Source organism: Rhincodon typus, chromosome 36, assembly GCF_021869965.1.
Source record: "Rhincodon typus isolate 14 chromosome 36, sRhiTyp1.1, whole genome shotgun sequence".
Taxonomy (NCBI): domain Eukaryota; kingdom Metazoa; phylum Chordata; class Chondrichthyes; order Orectolobiformes; family Rhincodontidae; genus Rhincodon; species Rhincodon typus.
The window spans coordinates 23573248-23593274 of record NC_063367.1 but is presented as its reverse complement, the minus strand read 5'-3'; the positions used below and the strand labels follow the sequence as shown (position 1 = coordinate 23593274).

The 20027-nt window shown below is 40.8% G+C and overlaps 2 protein-coding genes across 7 annotated transcripts in view; both read left to right on the top strand.

The window, feature by feature from the left end:
- The window catches only part of fam189a1 (family with sequence similarity 189 member A1), a 335517-nt gene that overhangs the window by 121200 nt on the left and 194290 nt on the right, over window positions 1-20027 (top strand). The gene's annotated exons all lie outside the window — the stretch shown is intronic.
- The window catches only part of tjp1a (tight junction protein 1a), a 150247-nt gene continuing 135591 nt past the window's right edge, over window positions 5372-20027 (top strand). For all 6 annotated transcript variants that reach the window (XM_048617234.1, XM_048617233.1, XM_048617232.1 and 3 more), the window contains exon 1: window positions 5372-5643. In XM_048617234.1, the coding sequence (XP_048473191.1) occupies window positions 5611-5643 (33 nt within the window). In that variant the 5' untranslated portion in view covers window positions 5372-5610. The remainder of the gene's footprint in view (window positions 5644-20027) is intronic.

Genomic DNA, 20027 nt, shown 5'->3' with positions numbered 1-20027 from the left:
TCAGCCTTCCTGCTCCTCTGATGCTGCTTGGCCTGCTGTGTTCATCCAGCTCTGCACCTTGTTATTTCAGATTCTCCAGCATCTGCAGTTCCTGCTATCTCTGAAACAATTTCTGAGGTGAGTTGGGCTGTTACCAAGGTGTTTAACAAACAATAGTCCCTGTCAATTGGCAACTTGCCTTTGTCTAGCAAGAATTTCACCACACCACTTGTGAAAATAATATTAGATAGTGGGAATTACTTCCAATATCAAGATGGGTCTCACTGCCTGATGCTACTACATATCCTATCTTAGTCCATGTTACCCCTATAAGATTCTACCCTATGTTTCTATTGATTAAATGAAAGAAATGACATTCTTGCTTGACTAACTTATTTGAAATTTTTGAAAAGGTATCTGAGATGTAATCGATGGAATGAAGTTGTGTAATTTATCTGGTTTTTCAAAAGGTCTTCAATAATGAGCCCACAATTAATGAATAAAAGAAGGTAAAGATTGTGGGATCTGGGGATAAGTGGCAGAATGGACCATGAACTGGTTTAAAAGCAGTAAGCAGACAATGGGAGTAAAGGTTCGTCATTCAGAGTAATAAAAGTTGGGAAATGGTGTTCCACAAGATTACGTGTAGCAGCATTGCGATTTATGATTTGGACGTTTGAATCAAAATATTTTTTCTAAATTTGCATATTACACAGGGATAGTCAATACTGCAAAGGACTGTAATAAATTGTAAGAAAATATTCATAAACATGAAGAATGGGCAAATAATTTGCATGTTAAGATCAGTGCTGATATACATGAGTAAGGTAGAAAAATTAAGGACTTATTACTTGGTAAATGAAAGTCTAGGTAGGTTAGAGCAACAAAAGGATCATGGAGTACAAAAGCACCAATCACTAAAGGTTATCACAGGTTAGCAAGGCCACCAAACCAAAACCAGGTGGCATAAAGTGAGCTTTCTTCTAAAACCATAGAATTGAAAAGTGGTGAAGCTTTATTGTATCTGTATTAAAGCTTGGATAGACCATAATTGCAGTCCTGGAAGAATGTGCATATATAGTGAAGAGTGTGAGGAGAAGCTTAACAAGGATAATACAGAAATTCCTGCTCAGATCGTATCCTATAATTTCAGGTTAAAATTTTAAAACTTAAAAAAAATTTGTTTTGACAACCCACCATTCAATGAGTTTTTTTCTGCATAATGTCCTCTCACAAGAACATAGGAAATAAGAGCAAGGCTAGTTTATACTTCCAGCTGCATTATTCCGTAAATTGATAGCTGATTCTCAATCTCATCTTCACTTGCCTTCCAAACCCTCAATTCACTTAGAAACCAAAAGCCGATTGATTACATCCTTGAACATACTCATCAATTGAGCATCCATGGTTCCATGAGATAGAGAATGACAAAGATTTTCAACCGTCAGAAAAAAGAAATTACCCCTCCTAAGAGTCCTTTCTGTCCAACCTCTTATCCAGAGAATGAGATGCCTGAGTTCTGGTGTCCTTCCAGCATTGACCCTGTCTAATCCCCACAGAAATTTTTATTCGGCCTAAAAGTATCGACTTCTTCGTACTCAGTTGGAATTGATTTTCTTCCTACTCCATTGGAATTCTGGTTTCAAATGCTTTGATCATTAAGTAAGAATTTGTTTTATTCTTTCACAGTATGTGGGCATTGTCAGCCAGGTTAGCGTTTGTGCCCTGGCCAATGGAAAATGAATCATAGAATCCCTACAGTGTGGAAACAGGCCCTTCAGCCCAAGTCCACACCGACCCTTGCAGCATCCCACCCAGACCCATCGCCCTATAACCCACACACCCCTGAACACTATGGGCAATTTAGCATGGCCAATCCACCTAGCCTGCACATCTTTGGATTGTGGGAGGAAACCGGAGCACCCGGAGGAAACCCACGCAGACACGGGGAGAATGTGCAAACTCCGCACAGACAGTCACCCGAAGCTGGAATCGAACCCGGGTCCCTGGCGCTGTGAGGCTGCAGTGCTAACCACTGAGCCACCATGCACCAAAAAGGAATCATGTATTTTTTGAAAGTGTAAGGATAATTAAACGAAGTGTTACAATACATTTACAAATGATTCTATATTTAATTAGATGGATAGTATTACATGATTCTGTTTTGATTTTACATCCAGTTGAGTTCCATGACTCATCTTGATTCAAGTTTCAGCTTTCTTTATAGGAACAATCCATTCTAACAATGCAGAATTTACACCTTGTCTGCACAAAACATCAGTTCCAATAGGAGCTAAATACATTTGTCCTAATGCCAGGTCACTGATCTGAACTTTTTCTTTCTTTTTCTCTCCGTAGATACTGCATGATTTACTGTTTCCTTCATTTTCTAGTTTTATTTTAGATTTCCAGCACCCACAGTACTTTGACTTTATTTTGAGAACAGCTCTCTTGTGAGAGAAGGCAGGAAACCACAGCAAGTTATATCTGAAATACTTGTGGTTTAAGAGTTTCCTGCCACACTCCCACTGTCACTGAGATTGGTCACATCAAATCAACCAGCAAAGCCTGAATGCTGTATAGATTCTGCTTTTGCTTTAGTCTTGTATTAAATCATATTTTAACATACAGCATCAACTGGGAAAACTATAAAAACTCTTAAGCTGAATCAGCAATATGCAAACAGGAGGGGGAATGCACAACATAGGTATCCCCGAGATAGATGTGATCTTAACATGAATTAATTTTGCATTCAGTTTGAGGGAAAGAAGATTTTGTCTAAGACTACTATTCTAAACTTAAATAAGAGCATTTATCAGAGTTAGCTGAGGTACTGGGGAATTAAGTTAAGGGGTAGATCTGTGGAGATCTGTACAGATACAGTGGCAGAAATTTAAGGAGATATTTCAGAACAATTAGAACAAAGATGCATTCCAGTGAGAAAAATTTGAAGGGTAGAATAAGGAAATACTTAAAGATAATATCTAGTTGAAAGAGAAAGAATACAATTTCATCACGATTAGCAGTAGGTCAGAGATTAGTCAGAATAGTTCTTAGAGACATCAAGACATATATGTAATACAGAGGATAATGGCATTGAGATAGAAGAACTGCCATTATCTCATTATATGACAGAGCAGGTGTGATAAGCTAAATGGGTCTCCTGGGCTGAACCATCTCCCACATTTCGGCCCTCACCCCCTCTCTTCCCTCCCACAACAGGGACAGGGTCCCCCTTCTTCTCACCTACCATCCATCAGCATCCACATACATATGATCATTAGCTGCCATTTTCGCCACCTCCAACGGGTTGCCTCCACCGCACACGCATTCCCCTCCCTTTCATTGTCAGCCTTCTGCAGGTACTGTTCCCCCCAGCACACCCTGATGCACTCCTCCCTCACTTCCAACATAGCCCCCAGGGCACCTTCCCCTGCAATCACAGAAGGTGTAACACTTACCTATTTGCTCTCTCCCTCCTCACCATCCAAGGCGTGAACACACCTTCCCTTTGAAGCAGCCCTTTACCTGCGCTTCACTCAATCTAGTCTACTGCATTATCGGCTGCTCACAATGTAGTCTCCTCTACATTGGGGAAACGAAGCGCAGACTGGGTGATTGTTTTGTGGAATACCTGTGGTCTGTCTGTCAAAATAACCCTAAGCTTCCAGTTGTCTGCCACTTCAACACGCCACCGTCTTCCCTGGCCAACATTTCTGTCTCAGGCTTGCTGCAGTGCTTCATCAAAGCTCAGCATAAGCTGCAAGAACAGCACCTCATTTTCTGCTTGGGAACTTTGCAGCCTTCTGAACTCAATGTCGAGTTCAACAATTTTGGAGCTGGAGCACCTTCTCCCATGTCCTTACCCCAACCACCACACACCTGGCCTTGTCATCACATATGGGCTGTGGAAAGAAGGAAGGGGGTCACTGGACCCAAACGTTAACTCTGCTTTCTTTCCACGGGTGCTGCCAGACCTGCTGAGTTTTTCCAGCAATTTTTGTTTTATTTTCTGACCTCCTCCTGTTTCTATTTTATATGTTTTTATGTGATATAAAAAAGAAGCAACAATGACTAACAGAATAATGAGGAGGGAGAATTTTTTTGGGAGTACCAGAGAATAAAAACTGGAAATATAAAACAGATATTCCACATGTCTGGGGAATTAATGAGGGAGAATAAGCAAATGGAAGATTAATTCATCAGATTTTGTGTTTGTCTTCACTGCAGAGTATACAAATAACATTTTAGAAATAATTGTAAATCAAAAGTGAAAGGGAGGAGAGATCTTAAAACAATTAATATCACCAGGGAAAGGGTGCTAATAAAATTATTGGAACTAAATAAGCACAAGTCTCCTGGTCCTGATGGGCTTTGTCCAAGGATCTTAACATTGGTGGCTGCTGAATGTATTGGTTTGAATTTTGAATAAAGAAGATTCGTTTCCAAAAAAGTCCCAACACGTTGAAAGATTATGAATTTGACTGCTTTATTCAAGAAAGAAGGGAGATAGGAAGCTATAGGCCAGTCAGTTGTCATGGGGAACATGCTAGAGCCTTGAAGTAGTGGTAGTGAAACAATTGGAGAAAATTCTGAAGGAGACCATTAATCTCCACTTATGGAGGCAAATTCGATTAGGGATAGTCAGCATGGCTTTGTCAGAAAGAAGTAATCGTAACAAATTTGACTGAACTTTCTGAGGTGACCAGGTGTGAAGATGAGGATAATACAGTAGATGTAGTTTACATTGATTTCGGCAAAGTCTTTGACAAGGACTCACATATGGAAGACGGATAAAGAAGATAAAAACACATGGGAGCCAGGATAACTTGGCAAGTTGGATCCAAAATTGTCTGCATAGTAGGAGACAGAGGATGGTGGTAGAAGGCTGTGTGAGTGGAGACCAGTGCCCAGTACTTATCTACAATTACAAACAACAAGGTAGACCAATGTAGAAGAAAATATGGAGGCGTGGGAGAGCTAGTGATAACTTAGGTTGTGTATGACACAAAAGGTTGGTCTCGTGGTTAGCAGTGAGGAAGAAGTTCTTGGGCAGATGGAACTTAACCGTGATAAATATGAAGTGAGGCTTTTTGGAAGAAGTAACTTGGGAGTACTCTGGGAAGCTCAGAAGAACAGAGGGTTCTTGGGTGGGTGTTCACAGATCCCTGGGGCTGGAGCTCGGTGAGGAAGCTAGAAATCGAGCCTGGAGCTCGAGCCCGGAGCTACATACCGAACCCAGGGGCTGGATCCCGGTAATGGATCCCCTTGGTCGAGCGCGCGACTCCACCCTCGAAGCCAAACCCGGGGCGCGCGGGGAGCCTGGCCCCGCCCCTCCGCCGTCAATCAGTAGGAAGGGGGCGTTACCATATGACGGGTCGGGTGTGCTCCTATTGGTCGGTGCTGGGAGCCCCGCGGCCTTGTTGTTTTGTGATTGTGGAACCGGCCACCGGAGTTCGGGAGGAGACCGAGGATAGTCGTTTAGAGCTTAGTGGGCACGAGGAAAGTTTCGACTGAGTGGCTGTCTTTCACTGTCGCACTAGGATGCTCGCTTCCAATCTGTGAGGAAAGGCAGTGTTGCTGAGCGAGGTCGGCGTTCGTGCTTTTCCTTCAGAGAACTGCGAAAACAAGATGTCCGCCCGGGTGGCCGGAGCAATGGGCAAGGTATGTGAGGTGGTGGGGGAAATGAAGAGAGAAAGAAGAGGAGGGATGGGGGACAGGAGCAGAGAGAGAGAGGACAGATTGGGTAGGAGGGAGTTTTGGGGGAGAGGGAGAGTTGGGGATAAGTGGGCAGGGAAAGGCTGAAAGTTAGCGGACGTGAATCTACTGTAGTTGGTTGGGGGAGGTGGAGGTGGAGGTGAGGCAATGGAGTGTGGGGGTGAGTAAGTGAGGGGATCAATAAAAGGGCGGTGGTGAAACTCCGTCGACGAGACAGATACTGGTCTGTTCGTGCTAGGCTCTGTCTGGAAGTTTCTGTCGGCATCCTGCCCTGACACTGGAGGACTTTGTGGTGGCGAGAAAGGCTGGGGGATTGGGTACGATATAGCAGAGGATCCGCCAGGCGCACGGCCACTCTGGTCAGGCTCTTCCACGGAGTTGGCCAATGAGGGAATTGAGATACATTAACCGCAACTTAAGTCTGGGTCGAGTTCCTTGTCATCTCTCTTTACTGCCACCGACATCTAATTATTGCTGGGTCCAGGTATCGTCAATGTAGTGGTTTACAAACTTTCACTTCGCTGTTTGAACTTAAATAGTCTTTGCCGATATTTTTAGAGATCAACGATATTTAGTAAGTTGGCGACTTCTTCGTAAGAAGGCTTTTGGACAGGGCTTCATTGTCCTAAAGTGAGGTCTGGTTTCAGTTCGATGATGAAACCTTTTGGTATGCACTAGAGGAGAAAGGGTGCAACGAATATTTCTGCTGTGTAACGCTAGTCAAATCGTCATGAAACTAATAGACAGAAGTATTGAGTTTCCATTGACAGGCGGCTGCGAAAGCACAAATCTGAGCTAGTTTGTGCTTGTACGTGTTAACCGACCTTGGATACTTTGAGTTGAACTCGATGACAGTGAGCCGCAATATTAAATTTATTTTCGTGAAATATCTGTTATTAAACGGAACAAAAGTCCTTTGAAGATATAAAGTACTCAGATGTTGCATGGTCAATACGTTCTTAGTGAAGTGGTATTTTGAACTTGATAAAGTATGGTCTACGTAGTAATCAAATTTGTTTAACCGAGTTGAAGAATTGATTTGAACTCGGGTTTTTAGGAGTGAATGGTGATACTCAAGTCTGATACAATCTTGTCTTAAGTTTCTGTATTTGCAAATCATTTTCATGGGGTAGGGGACGTATGAAAATTGTTCATTCTGCACAGACAGGCTGAGAGAGATAAATACATGCAAGTCCTGCCTTTGTTCATTTACAAAAGCTGGCACGTCTATAACACTCTTCAAGGTAGTACAAGCAAAGAGAGAGATCTTGAATTGAAAACATGGAGAAATGCAAAAATAAAAGCCAAGTTTAAAAAAAACAAAAGAGCTGTGGAATCCGTAAATCAGGAACAAGAGCAGAAGTTGCTGGAAAAGCTTAGCAGGTCTGGCAGCATCTGTGACTCTTCAGACCAGTACCTGTCCTGTCAATGAGGTTTCACCACCACCCTTTTAGGTCTGATATGACTCTTTGAAACAAATGCTCCAATGTTCATAGAACTTGGCTTTTATTTGAGAAATGTAGCAAGATTGAAGAGTTCAGGGAAATCAGTGTTGGAATGTGATGGATGAGGAGCACAGCAGGCTGGAGCTCCCAGTGTGGATGGTGTAAGCTGAGACCTAAAGTTGGAAAGTTGCATCAAAGCATAAATGTAGTTGTAGGTGAGGATTCTGAATGACATGCCTTGGATGAAGCATGTAGAATTGTAATAAATCATAATACAACTGCATTTGAAACAAATGAATATGTTGGGTTCTTCAGAATTGTACTGTTTTGCAGTCAGCTTTAAGAATAATGTATGATTTGGAAAAATTATCCTTCAACAGAGTCACCAAGTCAGGAATAGCTTGGCTGGTGCAGAGTGAATCAGCCAAGTTACCCCCCAGAATGCATCTTTTGTATCATTTGTTTCTCCCTAGAGTTTTAGAAAAATGCAGGTTTCCTGTTTTTGCTGCATGTTTAGTGACAACTTTACAATTTTGGACTGATGCCCACGAGAAATTAAGTTGCAGACTGCTAAGGTTAATTGCAAGTAAAATCTATGTAAATAATCGGAAAGGAGAGGCTTTGATTCAGTCTAGACAAGATACAATATAAAGTGTAAAAGTGTTGATGTGAGTGTAAGAGTGGGGTACCAAACCCAATGAATATTCCACAATCTCAATTGTATGGCACAGATATTTCATTATTTTTCAGCTTCCGGTTTGGCAATGGTAAATGCTCCAAATTGCTTGATTTTTAACATCAATTTCAGAGAGGTCAGTTTTATGAATATTTGCAACACAGATCTCTAAACAATATATTTCAGCACTTGCCTTGTGGAAATGATGCTTGCATTTGGGACTGAGTGCATTCAGTAATTTTGGCAAGCTCCTGTAAAATTGCATGGACCCTACCTTTTGTATCAACATCTGAGTACAGTGAGTGAAACTGAAATTATTTCAGTTTTCAGTGTCATTTCCTGTAATTGTTGAATTTTGTTGCAGTTTTGCACAATGGCAACAACTGATTTTTATGCAGCTTGTAATGAAGGTAAACATTCCCAGGCAGTTTACACGGATGCATAAAAAGAGGAAAACAGAGGCAACAACAAAGAAGGCAGAGTTAGTCGGATAGAGTCATAGATTCATAAAGCACGGAAACAGACCTTTCAGTCCAACTCATCTATGCAGAGCATGTTCCCAAGTTAAACCTGACCCATTTGCCTGCATTTGACCCATATCCCTCCAAACCTTTTCTATTCGTTTACTTATCTAAATGTCTTTTAAATGTTCTGACTGTACCACTTCCTCTGGTAGTTCATTCCACACATGAACCACTCTGTTTAAAAAAAAGACATGAGGGGCAACATTTTATTAAAGTTTTTCCTTTCACATTAAACAAATGTCATCTAGTTTTGAACTCCCCTACAGTAGGGGGGAAAAAACCCTTGCTATTTACCTTGTGCCCCTGATGATTTTCTAAACCTCTAGAAAGTCACACCACAAACCTGTTGTGCTCCAGTGAAAATAATCCCAGCCTAACCAGCCATTTTTATAACTCAAACCCTCCATTCCTGGCAACATTCTGGTAAATTGTTTCTGAACCCTCTCCAGTTTTAAAATAACCTTGCAGGGCAACCAGAACTGTGCACAGTATTCCAGAAGAAGCCTCACCAACGTCCTGTATAACCTCAACATGACATCACAACTCCTATATACAGAGGTCTGAGCAATGAAGGCAAGCATGTTAAATGCCTTCTTAACCACCCTGTCTAGCCATGACACAAATTTCAATCAGTAGCTTAGTCAAAAAAGTGGATTTCAAGGAGGGCCTTCAAAAGGAAAGTATTGAAGCAGAGATGTTTAAGAGAATTCCAGAAGAAGGGTCCTGGTCAGCACTGAAGAGAGTGCACCAAAGGTCCATAAGTGGCATGAATTGTTTCATAGGGAAAATAGGTAATGGGGCTTACAGAGGCCAGAACCACGAAAGAATACAGGGATGAAAATGTTAGCTTTTGACTACTGGATACCATCACGCCAATGTTGACTGAGAGGGTGGGGGTACGGGTTTTGTGGAATTTGTTGCAAGTCAGGATGTTGGCAGCTGTGTTATGAACCAGGTAAATTTTATATGGGTAGAGGATGGGAAGCCAGACGGCTGAGCCTTGGAACACTAAAATATGGATACAATTGGTCGGGATCTCAGCTGCTGTTGCACTGAGCCTGTGCTAAGAATAAATGAGGTTATTGGAGATGAAAGTAGATGTCTTTGTGATGAAGAGAATATGGAAATAGTGAAGAGATTGAGAGAAATAGAACTGGCTGTGATTTCACCTCGTTTGTGGATGATCTTACAAATGATAGTATGTTAAGCAGAGGGCACTAGGACAAATGTTTAGTGGCCCAGGAAGTCATGCTGTCATGGGCAAAATGATAAGCTACAGATGATCTGCCTACCAGCTGATGTGAGACAATGAAGCCAAAAGGGGACAGTCGAACTTTAGGTGATGATGTCAAAGGCTGCAGAAAAGTAATTGTGGCAATAAAGGAAATATGATTGGAGTGATTCAAGCATGTTCTGCAGAAAAAAAGGTGGGCATGAATTTTCGTAGTGACGACGTGTTGAACTTTGAACTAGAAAGGGAGGTTTGATATGAATTAAAAACTGAAAGAACTGCAGCTGCTGTAAATCAGGAACAGAAATAGAAATTGCTGGAAAAGCTCAGCAGGTCTGGCAGCATCTATGAAGATAAATCAGAGTTAACGTTTCGGGTCCGGTGACCCTTCCTCAGAACTGGACCCAAAGCGTTAACTCTGATTTTTTTTCTTCATTGCTGCCAGATCTGCTGAGCTTTTTCAGCAACTTCTGTTTCTGTTGTTGAGGTTAGATATGGGCTGTTTACAATGGCAGAGTAGGGTGATAATGGTTCTGAATGTCAAGGAAGCTGTATTTACAGAGAAGTAAGTGGAGGGGTGGCAGAAGAGAAGTATCATGAGACAAAAACAAATTGCTGGAGAAAATGCAGTATGTGTGGCAGCGTCTGTTTAGGGGGGGGCGGTGGGGGTGAGAAAAGCAGAGTTAATGTTTCGAGTCCAGTGACTCTTCAAACAGAACTGTTTTGAAGCTAGGAAAATCTGATCTTTATGCTGAAGCCGAAGTTTGGCGAAGGCTGAGGTGTGCAGCTAGGGGGAGAGAGAGATATAGAAGGGGCAGGTAAACAAGGAGTTAACGGGGAACAGGCCAGGACAGGAAAAAAACTGAAAAAGTGATCGTAAGAGTTAAGAGTGAGAAATTGGGTTAGCTATGATGAATGCAATCCATAAAATGTGATAATGGGAGTAATGGGTGACTGTGCTGATAGCATATGAGGACCAGTTGTGGAGTGGGTTAAAAAAGATGGAATCAGGCTATCCATCATATCCTTGTTTGCCTCCCCTTTCATATTTCTCTCCATCTCTCTCACTCTGCTCATTACTTCTTCCACCCACCCCCTCACATGCATGCGCACACAAACTCCTGCTTTTCCTCGTGACTAATAGTTCTGATGGAAGAGTCACCAAGACTCTAAACGTTAACTGTGCTTTCTTCCCACAGATGGTGCGATAGATCCTGATAGCCATGCTGAGTATTTCTTCAGCATTTTCTGTTTTTATTATCACTTGAAATCTGTTGATTGTATAGGTAAATAATTTCTGTGCCAGAAAGCTGAAGTTTGTGCCCCTTAGATTTCAGTGAGCTAGGATGGGGGCTGTACCAGGAATTGACCAAATTGGTCAGGGCATGGTTTACAAAGCAGAACAATGGCAAAGTATTGTGATGAATGGAGGGCAAAAGTTTATTGGTTGGAATTTCAAAAGTGCAGTTGTAAGTGATTTATCAGAAGGGTTTTGAAAATGTTTAGCGGAAGCATTTGCAATCAAAACAGTGTTCTGCTGAGTAAACTGTTTTTGTATAATGAATGTTGCAACTACTTTAAAGGTCCAAATTATTTTGTGCCTCAGTACTTGTTTGAATTTTTAACTCTTGAATTCTACTGTATGGGAAAATATCTAATTAAGCAATTGGAATTCTATTTCAAAAGATCTGCTCTACGTCAACTATCACACAAGACAATGAGATAAAGTAGTCTAGTGCACTGAAGTTAAATGTTAATGCTGTTAATGTTATCAATGTGTGTCTGGGAATGGAAGCTGACACAACTCCAATAAGGGGACCAAAACTGCACACAGACTTGGAGGTGTGATCTCACCAATACCTTGAATAACTGAAGCATAATATTCTGCATATGTGTATATATTCTGTTTTTAAAGGTTTTTGCCCCAGTGAACACCTCCACATTTTCCCACATCATAAGAACACAGAAAAATATAAGCACAATTAGGTCATTCAGCCCATTGACTCTGCCATTCAATGAGATCACAACTGATCTGATAATCCTCAATTTCACATTCCTGCCTTTTACCCATAACCCTTGGTCCCTTTACTAATTAACAATGTCTACCTCAGCCTTGAATATTCTTAATGACCTAGCCTTGGCAGCTCTCTGTGGTAAAGAGTTCAATAGATTTATTACCTACTCGGAGAATAAATTCCTTGTGAATTAAATGGGTGGCTATGTATTCTGAGATTATTTCCTTGGGTCCTGGACTCTCCCACAAGGGTAAACTGCACATCTATCCTAACAAGTCATCTATTAATGGTATGTTTCAATAAGGTCATCTCTCATTCGTATAACTTCAGTGAGTACTGGTCCAACCTAATCCACCTATTCTCAAAGAAAATCCCTCCTTACCTAGAATCAACCTTGTGAACCTTGTCTGGACTGTATCCAATTCGAATATTTCTTTGCTAAGATAAGAGGACCAATCTGTTCACAGCATTCTGGGCGTGGTCTGATAGTGGCTTGTATAGTTTTTAGCATGGTTTCTGTGTTTTTATGCTCCATTCCCTTTGAAATAAAGGCCTCCATTCCATTTGCCGTCCTTATTACATGGTAAACTTGCATGACTCCTGCACAGTCATTCTCCAGTAAATAATATTCAGCCCCTGTAATTTTTCCACCATAATGCATTACTGTCTAATTTTCCCACATTATATTCCACCTGCCAGGTTTTGCTCACTCACTTAAGTTTGCTGAACAGTATACCTTATGTTAGCCTCATTGCTTGCTTTCCCACTTATTTTATGTTATCCACCAACCTGGCTCCCACTGTCAGTTTGATTTTCTCAATCTACTGAAGATTAAAGTCACCCATGTACTACCTTTTTTCCCATGCTGTCATTATTTCCTTGTTTTTTCTCTTTATGCTGTAATGTACCTAATACACTACTCCCACCAGTGTTGACTTCCCCATGTTATTTCTTACCTCTGACTGTGTGGATTCTATCTTTTCTTGTCCCAGATTGTTTCTTGCTTCGTATTTATTGCATCTCATAATAACAAAGCTACTCCACCACCCTTTCCTTCCTGATGATCATTTCAAAGTCACTTGCCCTTGAATATTTAGTTCCCAGTTTTGATCATCTTGTAGATATTTTCAAATCAAACTGTTTAAAGATGTTATTATGCACATTTGGAAAAGGTGGATCTTGAGCCCAGGCTTCCTGGCTCAGTTGTAGGGTGCTACTACTGTGCCACAAGAGCCCTTGATCTCCTAGTAACCATGTCTGCATAATAAGCACATTCAACATAGATGGAATCTTAACAATGGGTCTTCTCTGTCTGTTTTCTCAGCTGCTAATTGCCTGCACTGGAACCATTGGTTGAGTCATACAATGTAGATCCTAAAGAATTCAAGTATCTGCCTAATTGTGCCAAGTGCTTGAAGGTTGTGAGAATTCTGAACTGATTCTGCTGTATAACTAGAAAACTCTGATGCGCTCCTAGAGCTGTAAAACGAATGAATTGTACTCTAAATTTTCATTTTAGAAGTGCTATAATATCAAAAAAATGGAAAAAATGAGCCCTTCAGCATAATGTTGAAGATTAAATGAAAAGCCTAAGAACAGGGAAATGCCAGAAGAGATCAAAATGAGAAATAGGGAATTAGCTTTATTGTGGGAAATGGCTTACTAAGGACTTTGTGCTGAGAGAACTTGGACAGCTCAGAAGGTCCCAAACATCCTAAAAGAGCCCACAGATATTAAATAGGGGAAAAGCCACAGGAGTTTGAGGGGGCTAAGTCTGATTTGGGGCTGAAAGGGGTCAGGAGAGAACCGATAGGAACTCAAAAGGCCAAGAAAAAGCCTGTAGAGTCAAAAGGATTTAGGATAGGTCCAGGAAACACTCCATTGAGATTGTACAAACTAAACAGCTCCAGCAAGGTTCTGCTTGGTTGCAAAAGGCTAGGAAAAGTTCAGAGACCTTTCAAGGGGCAAAATAACCCATCAGGGTTAGGGTAACTTGGGGGAAGCTCCCTTATCTAAAAAGGCTGAATCCAGGCCAGTACAGTTAAAACAGAGAAGGAAGGATCTGTACATATCAAAAGAGATGGAGTGGGGTAGAAATTGAATTGACGGGTTCCTTCCTGAATTAAATTCCAGTCCTTGTGCAGATGAACTGATCTTGAGGAAGAGGCACCGCATGGTCAAACAGACATATGGCAGAGTAGTGGAAATTAACCAGCTCCATTTGAGCCCAAGGACATTGGTCCGATCCATCCCTGTAACAGCCAAATTGGAAAATTGCTACCCCATAGGCAAGACAGCACAGTACAGCTATTCAAAGGTAGCCAGATCTCTGTGAGCAAAGGTGTCCCAAATGATGTGGAACAAACAGGGATGCAGGGAGGTCCTGAACCATGTAGAAAACTTAAAAGACAATTCCCTCACCTGGATAAGCAGGAGATGTGGAAAGGCAACAACGGTTTACTGATGTGGAGAGACAAGTAAGATCAAGGATAGAATGTAAATGATGTGGTAAATATCTCACTAAGTTGAAGAGCTGAAAGGCAGTGCAACGGGAGATGGACAGCCGAAGGTTGTAGGAGAGAGTAGAGACTAATCCCTCCACTAACAGAACAGGGTTCCACTGACAAGGTAACCACATCGAGAGAAGTTTGTGCAGTTGAACTAAATGCAGAGCACAGTCAACTGCGAGAGGATGGCCTATTTAAGGGTAACCAGGGGAATTAGTTGAGAATGAAGGACTGGAAGCCAGTTGAAGCCTTAATGACCAGAGTTTGGATACTTCAATCTAACTTGAATATCCACTTAGCAGAAAGCAGCAGGCCAGCATGGGGAACTTCAAGAAATCTACTGGAGTCTACCCCACTAACAATCCGTGATATAGACATGGGATAGCATCCACCAATAAACAAAAGTACTGCCAGCATGCCCCAACAAGCTGGCATAGGTTAGGCAGGAAACTCCACATATACAAAATAATAAACAGTTAAGCTCGTCCAAGCAGTTGAAACATCCGTTGCACTGGTTCTGAAGCCATTCAGACTATAACAAATGGTGTGACCAGGACTGATTCCCGTGCAATTCACAAACCGAGGGTTGTCTCAACAAGATGGGTCACTCGCGCTACCTCAGCAAAATCAACCTTTTAACAAAATACTGGCAAGTCCCCATGACCCCCAGAAGTGATTTGAAATCTCAGCTCTTGTCATCCTGGAAAGCCTCTGTTAAAGCAAGGTCATATCTATTCGCCTTAATGCCCCAGCAGCTTTTCATAGGCTGGTAAACAAGGTAATAACTGGACTTACCAAGAATGTTGTGTACCTGGATAACCTGACAGTTTACAGCATCAAAAGAGTCATTTGAAAAGAGGTATTGCCAAGAAGTTAATCTGAAAAAAATCACTCTTATTGCAAACCGTAAACATGTAATTGCTGACAGCTTATCCTGTGTGTGAACCCTCAGAATACAGCAGGGAAGTTGCATTACACTTGATATTTGTGTGAATGGCTTTCAAGAGTGAAAGACAGAATGAATGCCTACCCATACATTTTCTTCAAGAAAAGCTTGTTTTAAAAGTAGTCCCTGATTAGTGACTTGACCATGTGCTGAAACGTCAAAGCAACTGACTTCACAGCATTCTACGTCTTGTCCTTTTGCTTTCAAGGTTAACCCTAAGGGCCATTGTGTTTTTTTTATGTACTCAAACCTCTGTAGACAATCTTATTTTCTCTTCATAGTGTTTTGCTTATTAAGAAGGACAAATGTTTCTTCTTCTGTAGTACAGTTGTCAATGTCAACTAGTTATCTTTTCTTACTTGAATAAGTTTTTTGTTTTGATAAAGCAGTAATTAAATTTATTAAAGAAATTTATTGAAATTTATTTTAAAATTAAAGAAAAATAATGACTTAATAAACTACATTTCATCTCCTTTTGGTCCCTAACCTGAACTCTAATCCCAAAGTGCCAGAGGGTGGTCAACTTGGGGATTTCAGTATCACAGAAGGTTGTGGACACTGAGTCACTAAGTGTATTCACGAAAGCAATAGATGAAATTTTATATATTAAAGACAGCAATATATATGGAGAGAAATTGGAAATATTGCATTGAGATAGAAAATCAACCATGATATTGAATGGTGGAGCTAGCCAAAAGGGCTTAATGGCCTACTCCTGCTTGTAATTTCTTTATTTCTATGTTTTCACTTTGCAGGAGGCATAGGAACTTAATTGTAAAGTCTGTTAATTACTAGTCAAATGTTGCAACTTGTAGCAACTGGCGAAGGAAAATAAACTGGCTTTCTTCAGGCTTCACACATTTTATTGGAGGGAGATTTTTTTATTTCAAAAATATACTTTATTCATAAATTATCATTGTAAAAAAAAACAAGTACAACACAGATCCATACAGATTTTGCAGAAAATGCAGTGGAATTTTGACATTCCTCGTTACTGCTTCAATTCAGTTGCAGTAGAAGGACATTTTCTAATTGTGAAAGGAAACTATTTACAATGCTTTAAGTCAAACAATGGGGTTTTGGATCTTAACAGACTCTTGTTAGTCTTTCTCAGAAAGACTTTAAATGGTGGCCTTTTCCTACGGTACCTTGGTGGCCACTGCCCTGAACTTTATTCCCACTCTCGGTCTGGTCCTGCACTTTCGAAATTACCATTTGCAACACTGAGACACTATGTGCCCCTGACAGAAGTCTGAAAGCTTCTGTCGGTATTGTGCACACCCCACAAGCTGTTCAGCTACCCTAGAGCCAATGAGATAGTTGTGGTCAGACTGATGGCCTTTGTTGTCCTAACTAGTTACCAGTCCACAAACTAATCAGAACCTGTTGCCAGCCAACATTCAATATCTACCCACCTCCTGGTGCCAATCCATCTACAAACAGTCTCAACCAATGTTTGAACAAAGCAACTGTCAACCTGACTTAAAATAAGTTTCAGCAACTTGCTTTTTAAAAGTGCAGAAATTCCTCCAGCCCTTGATTTTAAAGCTGTGTCTCTTCTCCAGTGCAATCTACAATCAAAAATACAGAAAAATTAAACAAAATACAGTCTTTACACTTGGAGGACTTTCTGACTCCACCACTCGTTGGAGGCAGAGTGTTCCAGACTCCCATCTCCACAACTCTGCTCCGCCTTCTACTTCTCACTTTAAATCTATGATCTTAGTTATTGACACGTCTGGAAAATGTGTCTGAGGTACAAATTGATCTGGGTGCCTTGGTGCGGGAATCACAGAAGGTTAGTGTGCACATACAGCAAGTGATTAGAAAAGCTAATAAAATGGAGTAGAGTTATACAAAAGTGGGGAGGTTATGATTCACTTGTACAGGGCACTGTGAGGCTACATCTGGAGTACAGCGCACAGTTCTGTCGTCACTTTCTTTCAGGAAGGATATAAATATGTTGAAGGCAATTAAGAGACTAATGGCTAGAATGACTGCTTTGTTTTATGAGGGGAAGTTGGCCAGGCAGGATCTGCTGGAGGTTAGAAGAGTAAAAGGTGATTTGATTGAAACAGTATTGTGAAGGGCCTTGATGAGGTAAATGTGGAAAGGATGTTTCCACTTACAAAAGAATCTACAAATAACAGTCATTTGTAACTATGGTGTCACACAGCATGGAAACAGACATGCTGATCATAATCCCAGACTAAACGAGTCCCACCTGCCTACGCTTGGTTCATATCCCACCAAACATATCCTATTGACGTACTTATCTAAATGCCTTTCAAAGTAGTAACTGTACCTGCATCCATCACCACTTGGAAGTTCATTCCAAGTTGCTCCTCCATTTTTAAAAAAATCTTTGTCCCTTCATCCTAAAAAATGCTCCCTTATCTTGAAATTCCCCACTCCATGGAAAGGACACCCACCAATCACCTTATCTATACCCCTCATGATCTTATAAACCTCCATAAGGTCACCTCTCAACTTACTATGCTCCAGTGGAAGAAGTCCCAGCCAATCCAGCTTCTCCTTTAACTCAAGCCCAGCAACATGCTGGTAAATCTCTTCTGAAGCTTCTCCGGCTTAATAATATCCTTCTGATAACAGGGCGATCAGAACTGGACACACTACTCCAGAAGAGGCCTAACCAACATACTATATCTGCGCCTGATGAACATGCTATACAAGTTCAACATAATGTCCCAACTCCTCTACCCAAAGCGTTCCCCTACTATCACTTAAGTTACTTGCCGTGTTTTAATTATGCAAGAGAAGGTCAAGCTATCCTCCTGTAGTGGGAACATTTATATATTGATAATGAAAATTTTCTTGAACACAATTAACAAATTCTTCACCATCCAAACCTTTAGCACAATGGTCGTCCCAGTCAATATTTGGAAAGTTAAACACCCCTACTGTTACTACCTTATTATTTTTACATATATCTGAGATCTGTCTATGTGTTTCTCAATTGCTCTCTGACTATTGGGGGATCTGTAGAATAATCCCATCAAGATGATCATTCCTTTTTTTTATTTCTAATTTCAACCCAGTTATTTTCACTGGATGATTTTTCAGAAATATTTTCTCTAGCTACAGCTGTGATGTTTTTCTTAATCAAAAACACCACTCCCCCTTCTCTTTTTGCCTCCCTTTCTATCCCATTGCATCTGAAACCCAGAAATTTGAGTTGTCCATCCCTCAGCCAAGTTTCTGTAATAGCTGTGATGTCCCAATCTATGTTCCCAAACATGCCTGTGAGACCCCTTGCATTGAAATAAATGCAGTTTAATTCTTCAGAATTATTTTGTTCTCTGACTTGCTGTTGTCTGTCTTTTCTAATTAACTTGATCTTTTCAGATTCTAAACCATCCTCATCTATCTATTTACTGCTACTTAGGATCCCTTCACCCCCTCTCTCTCATAGTTTACAATCTCCCTTAATATTCCTGCTAGGATATTGGTCCCTTTCCAGTGCAGGTGAAACCTATCCTGTTTGATCAGGTCTTTTCTGCCCCAGAAGAGATCACAGTGATCCAAAAACGCAAATCCTTGAACATTACACCACCTCTTCAGCCATTGATTTATCTCTTTTATCCTTTTATTCTTTCCCTCATTTGAGCTTGGCACTAGGTGTAAACCAGAGATTACTACTTCTGAGGATGTGACTTTTAATCTTCCACCTAACCTCTTCTGTTCACTCTGTAAAGCCTTAATCTTTTCTATAACTGTCACCTCCTACCAATGTATACAATATTCTCACTCCCCTCCTTTAACAATTTGCTTCAAACCTTTTGAGATACCCTTAATCCAGGCACCGGGAAAGCAACATACTATCCTAGGTTCACACACTCCCTGCCGCAGAAACTTCTGTCTATACCCTCGACAGGAGAGTCTCCTATAACAATTACTTGAAATTTTGTCAAACCCTGCCTAACATAAGATGCAGTCTTGATACCCAAGATCTGACTGTCTCTTCTATTTTCCTCCTAAGAGACTATCTTATTCAACAGTACCCAAAACTGTTTGAGAGGAGTTGCCAAAGGAGACTTCTGAACTATCTTTTACCTTGCCTGACAGTCATCCATCTATTTGACTGATTCTGCTGTGCAATCACTTCACTAAATATACTAGCCATCTAACTGTTTGTCTCTTGGTGCCTAAAAAGAAGCAGCTTACAATGGCAACTTGCATATAAAATAAGCTACCTTTCTTTACCCAAACAGTTAATATTACATCATGTAAAAAATAAGAAATGTAATAACTGTAAGAAATCTAAAAGAAAATGTAGAAATAAGCCTGAATCTCAGAAGCAGCTGCAGGATTCATGATAGTCTCCGTCCACCATTTTAGAATCCATAAATGTAAGATCTTAACGCGTTTAGAAAGAGGTGGGCAGTGTGGGGGATACAGTGCTTTATTTCTCCATCAACTTCCATCTTGATTTAGCTTCTTCCTACGCGCCACCACCCCCAAACACTTTTGATCAGTTGTATTGCCCGTAATGGGCTCTGCACGTAAATTTCTAATTGGCTGCATTGTTGATCACTGCTAGTGGTTAATAGTTTTAAAAAAACAGGCAAAAAGCCATAGTGATTTGATGGCGGGAAAGTTGTTTGGTTGTGTGTGGTAACGTTGCTGGATATAAAAGAAAAAAAGATAAAAGCAGACCTAGGACCTGCCCACTTTTTAAAAAAAAAAGTGACCACTGTTTAAAAATCAGATTATGCCCATTTAAATCAAAGATGAAATGAAATTTTTTTTGAGGGTCAGTATCCTTTGGAACTCTCTTTCTGAATGGAATGTAAAAGCAGACTCCTTGAATATCTCCCTGGCAGCAGTATATAGTTTTATTTTTAAGTTTGCTGATTTTGCCTAATCCTTATCATAAAAGTTACTAGTTATCAATGTCAGAGATAGTAGGAACTGCAGATGCTGGAGAATCTGAGATAACGAGGTGTAGAGCTGGATGAACACAGC